This window comes from Haemorhous mexicanus, chromosome 15, assembly GCF_027477595.1.
Source record: "Haemorhous mexicanus isolate bHaeMex1 chromosome 15, bHaeMex1.pri, whole genome shotgun sequence".
In the NCBI taxonomy this organism is placed as follows: domain Eukaryota; kingdom Metazoa; phylum Chordata; class Aves; order Passeriformes; family Fringillidae; genus Haemorhous; species Haemorhous mexicanus.
In genome coordinates this window covers 8,855,237-8,864,083 of record NC_082355.1, presented here as the reverse complement: position 1 = coordinate 8,864,083, position 8,847 = coordinate 8,855,237, and the positions used below count along the sequence as shown (strand labels likewise).

General features: G+C 46.9%; 1 protein-coding gene across 1 annotated transcript; it reads right to left on the bottom strand.

Moving 5' to 3' along the window:
• SMIM32 (small integral membrane protein 32) lies at positions 1 to 949 on the bottom strand. Its single transcript, XM_059860545.1, has one exon. It carries the CDS (start codon positions 761 to 763, stop codon positions 443 to 445), a length of 321 nt encoding a protein of 106 aa, XP_059716528.1. The 5' UTR covers positions 764 to 949; the 3' UTR covers positions 1 to 442.
• Positions 950 to 8,847: the final 7,898 nt, after the last annotated feature.

Below are 8,847 nucleotides of genomic sequence, written 5' to 3'. Positions count from 1 at the left end.
CAGCAGTTGGGAGAAATGGGTCTGGAAAGTTAACTCATCTCTGTGGAGCTGTTAGGTAAATACACTGTTTTTTTACATTTGATGCTTGGGTTCATAAACATGGGGGAACAAGCTCCACCAGATGCCCAAATCAGAGATTGTTGTTAATACAATTATCCTTGTATGGACACTGAATGGGTGGATGATGACATTTGCATACACACACAGCTTAATCTGGAATCACGGGGCAATTTTTTGCAAAAACTGGATCAATTTGCTAAAGCATTCTCTTCATGACAGAGCTTTTTATTTACAGCTACTCAGATTGGCACACAGCAGAATTTTGAGCAATCTCCTCCTGCCCACTACTCTATAAAGGGGCTCACATCCATGCACTGGCACGTGGCACTAACTCCTTATTGCACAGGGTTTGTGGTGCCTGCTCCTGCTGGAATGAGAAGTGTCAGACAGCTTGTGTCCTCCACGGGTTCCTCGCCTCCCTGAGCGATCTGTCGTAAGGAAGAGTAGCAAAAAAAGAATTTTTCAGCTGGCAGTTTATGAAGAACACAATGAATGTCACAGTCAAGAACAGAAAGAAAAATAGAATGATGTAAGTCACCAGGTCTGGCTTATTTATTTCCCCTTCTTTTAACACCCTGGCTGTCGACATGTAAAGAGCAGAGGAGCTCACGGGTCTCGGAGTGCTGCTCAGGTAGGGTGTGTTGGTCTGAATCATTAGGTGAGCTTCAGTGGCACTGGTAGAATTGAGCAATTCACTATACATGTTCTTGCTTAAATTTCTTCCACAGCAGAAGTAAAACAGGAGAGCAAACGCAGTCAGTCTTTGGCATGGGAAAGAAATAATGTTCCTGCTTGTAAAAGGATGCAACCCAGCCGCATGTTGTCTGAAACAAATTAATTCACTTGCACGGCTCAGTGACTTTCTTTTAAATCTTCTTGGCTCATATCTACAGCATTTACCCACAAATATTAATTAATCAAAAATGGTACAGGTACCTCGTGTCCTGGCCCTGGTTCCCCCACCTCGCCTCGTTTGGGGAAATGCGCTGGCTCATCTGCCGGTCAGCCGGGATGTGCGGGCAGCTCTGGGAGCGCGCTGCGAGCCCGGTGCCGCAGCTCCGGCATGGGCTGGGGGACAGGGAGCCTCTTCAGCACCGGGCACGGAGCAGGGATGTGCGGGCAGCTCTGGGAAGGCGCTGCGAGCCCGGTGCCGCCGCTCCGGCATGGGCTGGGGGACAGGGAGCCTCTTCAGCCCGGCTGGCACCGGGCACGCAGCAGCCCCGGCTCGGGCTGGCGGCGCTCACTGTCCGCCAAGGGGAGGCACGGTGGCTTTCCAGCTGCTCTGCAGAAGTGGGATGCACATAAATCCGGGGTTAAACGGCATCTGCACGGAGAGGCAGCTGCTGCCTGCCTGGAGATCCGGCCGGATTTGCGTCGCGGTTCTCTGCCTCGGGAGGCTCCGTGCTGCTGGAATCCCGGTGCTGGGAAGCATTAGTTGACTTTCTTAATCCCAGTTAAAGGCGCTCTGTGGAGCCAGCGTGAAGAGGCTGAGCCTTCTGCTTGAGCTTTCCAAGCACTCCTTTCATTACTTGGAAAGAAATAAATTAAAAAAAAAAAAATTAAAAAAAAATAAAAAAATAAAAAAAGAGCGATGTCCCTTTGTTCGAGAAAGAAATCCCAAAAAAAATCTTCCCTGGGAATGGATGAGGGTCAGTTCTTTGGCAGCCTCCCCCAGCGCTGGGCTCAGCCCAGGCGCGGGCTGGGGCAGTGCGACTCTCTTACACGCGGCTTTGCCCCTCGCTCCGTGGGCAGGGCAGGGCAGGCAGGGCTGGGGCAGTGCGGCTCTCTTAGACCCGGCTTTACCCCGGCAGCAGCACCAGCCCCGGGCTCGCTCCGTGGGCAGGGCAGGGCACAGGGCAGGGCTGGCGTGCTGCGGACCAGCTCCGCAGCCCGCGGTGCAGCTGACACTGACACGATGCTAAAAAGGAAGAGATCTTCGGATAAATTCCCGTGAGTGCCTGAGACTCTGGCTGGAGGTTTTGAGCTGGGGGAGGGTAGCAGAGAACGGGACAAAAAAAAAGAAGAAAATTGCCTCAAAACCTTTCTTTCTTCTTCAGCCTTTTATTGTTTAAATCTAGAGTAATCAATGTCCCCTTTTTTTTTTTTTAACTCCTCTGTGATCCCCAGCACTCTCTCCAGCCTGACAATTAGCATGTTAATTCTTTTTTTCAGCAAATTGCTTTATGCTGCTATTAGCTCCTGGCTGCTCGCCAGCTTGCTCTCACAATCTCCCATGCATCAGATAAGCGCCGTTAATACTTTTATTTTAACGCATTGGAACTTGAAAAATGGGCAGGGGAGACGAGAGGAGAGAGGAAGAGTAACTGGGCAGAGGAAAACACCACCTCCAGCCCCAGGGTGCTGATCCCAGCAAATGCTAAAGCTGCTTATGATGAGCTGTTGCAGCCAACAGTGCCCGTGGTTAAACATTTCACTTAACATAATAAATATTTCTGCTGAGAGAGGGAGGAATGAAGAGAAATCTTCTGGTCAGTTAGATTTGAATCAAATCAAATCACCACCCTCTGAGGCCCTGGTCAGCATGTTCCTCATCTCCTGCCGAGCTCCAGGTGCTCCAGTTAAACCCCTTGTGCTGGGGTGGTAGAAAGCTGACACATCTCTGTCACATTGCTGTTCACATGGGTCACAGTGCAGCTGCCCAGCGTGGGGGCCAATCCTTGGGGTGTTTTACAGGAGCTTTGTGTGCACACAGGGAGTTCAGAACTCCTCTTGCTTTTCGGCTGGCTGGCTGGAGCTCGTATACAAACTGATGGGAAACCTTGGGAGTAGATCAGATGTATTTTCTGTGGCACTGTATCCAGGCTTAGTCTTAAAACAGCTAAATTGCCATAAATAACACCTTAATTGCAAAAATAAGAGCTGATCCTTTCTCTTTGTTCTCCTTAATTTGGAAGAGTTTTTAAAGTCTTCAGTTCCTTTTAATTTTTCCTCATTAACTTATTCCTTATTTAGTAGTTTCACTGGGTTTGTTTCTTGGTTTGGGAGATTTTTTTTAATTCTTTCCCAAGGCTGCCAGCATTTAGTGGCTGATTTTGTTAGTTTTTATGTGCACTGGCAGTGGCACTGTAAGGACAAACACAGGGCCTCTGACACTGGCTAGAGTTTAATGACAATAAACTTTAGAGTGTTGCAACTTCCTGTCCTGCTTAGAAACTGGGTCAGCATCGTTGGCCCTGGTGGCATCATGGGGACAATCTGGGGCTGGAAAGGCTTCTCCCTCCTCCTGGGTCACCCCCATCTCTGGGCTTGTGTGCCCTCAGCAACATTCAAGAGCAAGACATTTTGTTCTTAGGTGTGTTGGAGCCCCAGCAGACCTTGAGGAGCTGGCTGATGGTTGTGGTGACTCGGTGGCAGTTCTGGTCCAGTCTTGCTAAGGTGTGAAATAAATGATGACATAAACTGTCCAGAGCTGAGAAGAGGGAGAACAGAGCCTGTGCCCCTCAGCCCATCCCCTGCTGCTCTCCAGGCTGGCAAGACAATCCTGTTTGCTTTAACAATCCTCCAGCCCAGCTCCCACCAAAAACAAATCCTAGCGGGTGGGAATTGCTGGGCGTTGATCCATGCTCTGAGGGGCTGGAGCCTTTCCCCAGCCCCAGCCTGGTAAATAATGCATGATCTTTCTCATGTGCTTACACAACCCCTACCAAGATAAACACCAACCCAGGGAAATGAAAGTGGAAAGAAACATTCTCTTTCTCCCTAATGCAACCATTTACAATCTGCATTACGATCCTTCTGCTCTGCAGAGTGAGCAGCAGGCAGGGGGATGTTTCTATTAGCAGGCCAGAATGCAACAAATCACGGGCTGTAACTTTCCAGTGCCGCATAAAAGCAGCTTAAAACCATATAAAGGAAAGAAAATAAAAATAACATACAGGGATTATTTCCTTTTCTGTTCGCTCCAAAGGCAAATACTTATTTCCAGGTGCCTGAGTTTCAGATATTTAGGAACATACTTTCAAGTGCAGGGCCATAAAACTTAGCACTAGACACCTAATGTGGGGATCTTGCCTTTGGCTCTTAAATATGGGGCAGGATGCCTGAAGAAATCGGCTCAAGTGCACAGAAGTCATGAAATGTTTTGTTTCAGAAGAGCTTGTGTGTGTTATTTCAAACTAACTTCTACCATTAGGTTCCTCAGGACATGTTTGCACCAGCTAAAGCAGGAGCATTTAGGAAATTTTCAGAGAAGTCGGAGGCAGTGGGGTGGAACTGGGTGATCTTAAGGTCCCTTCCAACCCAAACCATCCTGGGGTTCTATAAAAGGGACCTTGTGTCTCTTTGGTCAGTGCTGCATCCAGATCCTTTGCTCTTCTCCAGGCTGGGAGGAGTGTTGTGATTCATCCAGGTATGGGATGGGCAATGAACACCACACACCTCCTGCCATCCCAGTCAGCTTTGCCACTGCTCCAGTGGGTGTAGGGCAGTGACTCTGGCTCTTACTTGAATGGTGGGAGCATCCCAGCCTCCCTGCCCTGCCTTCCCTGGCCCAGCACAGTGGGCAGCTCCACACAGCTTCTGGGGGGTTCTGCAGGGTGAAGAGCTTCACCCTCAGGGAAAGGTTGTGTGGTCATGCATGGATTCCCTGGGTCCTGACAAAAATTGTCATTTTCACTGTGCAGTCACCTTCTTGGTGTGTTCAGAAGGCAAAGCCCAGCTTGACAAAGTTTCACCCAGCCAGGAGATGTGGGTGGGCATCCAGTGACATTCCTGGGAATGCAGCTTCCACACATCCACACGTGCAGAACACAAGCAGGAGGTGCTCTGGAAGAAAAAGCAAAAGGTTTAATTGCAGAGAAAGGTTGTCTTTGGTACCTCCTTTACACTCAAACAGATCCTGAGTCAAGCATTGCTGCTTTGTCAGCCGAGTTGGGAACAAAAGGGGCCATGGAGCTGGGCTGGGCTCTGCAGCAGCAGAAAAGATTCCCCCAGCTCAGGGCTGCCAGCTCAGCCCTTGGGTGGGCACTGTGGTGCTGCCTGCCTGTGTTGGCTCAGGACCATGTCAGTCCTGGCCCTGCAGTACCAGGCTGCTCCCTGGGGCTGTTTCTGCCACTCTCTGGGACAGGGAGGCAAGTCCAAGGACAGGGATGTGCAGTAACAAGGCTGTGTGCTGTTCCCTGGGTCTGCATGGCCAGCATTCAACCCCAGTTATTGGGGGTTGAATTTTAGTAAGAAAAGAAAGGATGAAGGGCTACAGCTTCAACAAGGTTTCTGTTTTCAATATGGTTTGCTTTGGGTGTCAGCAGTCCCTCACCAAATTGCAAGATGAATAAAAAGCAGTATCAGTCCCATCCTGAATAGATCCTCTGGGGATCAGAAGGAGATTTGGGGAGGCTATGGAAAATTGTGCTTCTCACATGTCTCCTATGTCTCTTCTCAAAGGGATTAAAGGCAGTCTTTCTCCAGGCTGCTGCACAAAAGATATCCCACCTGTGTGTATAACCCTCCTCCTGCCTGTTCCACTGGATGCTGTAAAACTTCCCATGTAACTGTGATGTTAACTTCATTGTAGGGAATTCAGACCAGGAGTGGCTGGGGGTTCTCATCATCTCTTGAAAAAGTGTTGAACTCTCAGGCAGAAATTCTCTGGCATCTCCCTCCTCCCTACAATCATTTTGCCAGTCTCAGGTATTTTGGATGAGCCCAGGATTATTTGTGAAGCTTCACAGATCATCACAGGGTTCTTCTTATTTTACCAGAATATGTCTTTATTTATGGCTTCTTGCTGGTACAACTCACCTGTCTGGTGTCAGAAGGTTTTCCTCCTCTGTTTGTGAGCCCTGGCAGGGTCTGTCAGTGGTGGGCAGCTGTGGCTGTCAGGCAGCAGGTGACAGCCTGGGGAGATGGGCTTTCTCCTTCTTCTCTGGTTATTGATTTTTGCTCTGCTTTTCTTAAGGTTGATATTGTCACTCTGACGGGAGTCAACAGCAAGTAATAAAGTGAGAAATTAAACCTGGGTGATCCCCAGACACACAGAGGGAAGTTACTTTACAGCCCATGGGTGTTCATGGCTCTGCACGCATGCCAAGCCTGGGTGTCTCTGGTCATGTTCTGTGCAACAAGATATCTACGTGCAATATCTTAGTCTGCAAACTCCTCCTTAGTTCGAAAAACAGACTTGGTAAAACTTCCTTACCCTGCAGGGGTCTACAGGATTAATCAGGAAAGGTGGCAAGGTGCTCTGATGTGGTGATAATTAAAAAAACCCAATGAACTAAGCAACTATCTAAAACAAGGGTGGAAGATGGAGCTGAACCCTGGGGTGATGAAGTTGAAATTTTAATAAGCTATTGACACTCTCTGGAAAGTTATACCATCATTCCACGGGAGTACCAGTCCCTCAGTGTGGCTGGCTACTTTTTTAAGATGTATTTCCATCTATGACTGTGAAAAAATTAAAGTCAAATTGAACACAGTGTTCCTCAGCAGGCCAGGGATTGGGGAGTTTAATTGCTTGTGTGCTTCCTGAAAAAGAAAAACAGTTTTGTGGTTTCTGATTTGTCATTCAGAACAGTCTGACTCAAGAAATCACATTGCTTGTTTTTAACTCCAGGGTCTTTTTGATGTTATGATGGAAACCTCCTCTAAAACACACAGAACCCCTCTGAAAACAGGGCCTGCCCATATCAGGGGATGGTCTGTCCTCAGCAGAGACCAGGCTCCCTCCAGCTGAAATCTTGTTTGCGTCCTAAGCTGAATTATCTGTAGGATGGAAGAACAAAAACTTTGTTTTAATTTCTTTTTATGAAATCTTTAATTGAGAAAAGCAACCTCTTCCCTATTTTTCTGCTCTCTAAAAACACCTGCAGATGTACAAGGGAAGGGTAAATTCATAATTTCCATTCCTACAGAAGAGCTGATCTGAAAGGTTTATGCTGTTCACTGAAGATGTTCACCCTAAAAGGGAGACAAGGCTCTTAGACCTGTACATCAGGTTTCTGTGTCTTTATTCCTTGTTCTGGGGTGAGTCTGAATCCCAGAGAAGGATTTGATATTACAAAATTTTACATATTTACATATTTTCAGCACTTTCTTCTTCAGTTACATTTTATTGCAGAAGTGCACTGTCCCTGCCTGAGCAGACCCAGCTTTGAATCAGATGAAATTTTTCTGGTGATCCACAAGCCCTGGAGCAGCCTCTCCTTGTTCCTGTGGGAGGATGCTGCTCAGACCTTTGAGGAGAGCCCGAAGAGAAGAAAGCCCAGCTGCCAGGGAGGGATGGAGAACAAGATCTGTGGGTGGGAAGCCCAGCTGTCAATGCCTGCAGCTGGGAACCCACCCAGGGTGGCACAGCTTGCCCTTGTGAGTCCTCTGTGTCCTCCGTGTCCCCTTCCCCAGCTGTGACAGCTCCGTGCCTTGGCTCTCCTGCCTGAGGCTGTAATTAGCAGTAATCAAGGCAAGGTGCTGCCCACGCTGCCGCCCGGGATGGCAGTGCAGGGCTGCAGCAGCTGAGCTTTGGGAAGCCTTGGAGAAATCTCCAGGCAGGGCCACGAGCAGGGGCTGCCCTGGTCCCCATGGCCAGCCCAGCAAAGGTGGAAAATGCCCTCGGCAAAGCCTCTCTGCAACTTGGGTTTGTTGAATGTACCTGGAAATAAAATCAATCAGGTTGTGACAAGAGTTATTTTAATAATCTAAAATCTTATTGCTTCTGGAATAGCTGCTCCTTCATGGAGCAAGAAAATTCGTTTTAATTGTATTGCCATAGTTTCATGGAAATAAATTTGAGAAACTCAAATTCCACTATCAGTTAGGAAAACAACATTTTCTTTTTCCCACCTGTAACAGTGCTCATGAAGCTGCATGAAATGTCAAGCAAATAGAAATACTTGCAATTAATTTCCCCCATTAGTAAAGTAAAAACTTTATCTGATTTTTAACTTTGCAGAGGAAAGCAGTGCTGGCAAGAGATGGTTCTTTTGAGGTGTGGAAGATCTTGTTACTCAGTCATGTTCCTTGCCTAGACAGAAGCAGAAACATTCCTGTTGTATTTTAATTAGTTCTGAACCTATGCATGTGAGGAGTACAGTACAGTATTGTTATTAAAATTCATGCTTCATAATCAGAACAGTTAGTGCAGTCTCTGAGAACAGTAAACCAAAGAGCTTTTAACTTTGGTTAATAGTGGAATTATCTAACTCCTGCTATCATTTAACCCATTGCTGAGTTTTTAAGTAGATAGAAAGGTTGTGATCATAAAGTGAAATTGTTGCATTGAGATCATAAGGAGAAAAGCTGTGATCCTCCTCAAAGGCTACATCAGGCCAGCCATTAATTATAAATGCTCATTAATTATAATGGATTTTCTGCCACAAAATCTCTAACTGCTCTCTTGAACTGAACTTCAGTAGGGCAGCTGTGACAAATGTAGGAGGATTGCCCCTTTTAAAAGGCTGGGGGTTTCTCTCTTGTGGCATCCATGCTGAAACTGAAGCAAAATGACTAATGAAGTTTAGAACCTCATTCTTTAGAAGATCAAAGTCATAAAATTCTGTTAATTCCCTTTGAGACAAAACTATCAATTATAGCAAAGAGTTTTTTATTTTCCCTGTAACTTTTTGTTGCATTTTAAAACTCCCTAATTGTTCCCCAAGCCCATCTTCCTTTGTATTTTGCTATAATCAATTTATTGGAGTGTCAGAAATCTAAAAAAGGTATCTCAAGGACAAAACATTATATTTTCTTCTTAAGAACAGAAGTAACACCCAATTCCTCTTCAGCAGAACCCAGCACAGCCTCTTTGGTTATCAGAGAGCTCTGCTGGCATTC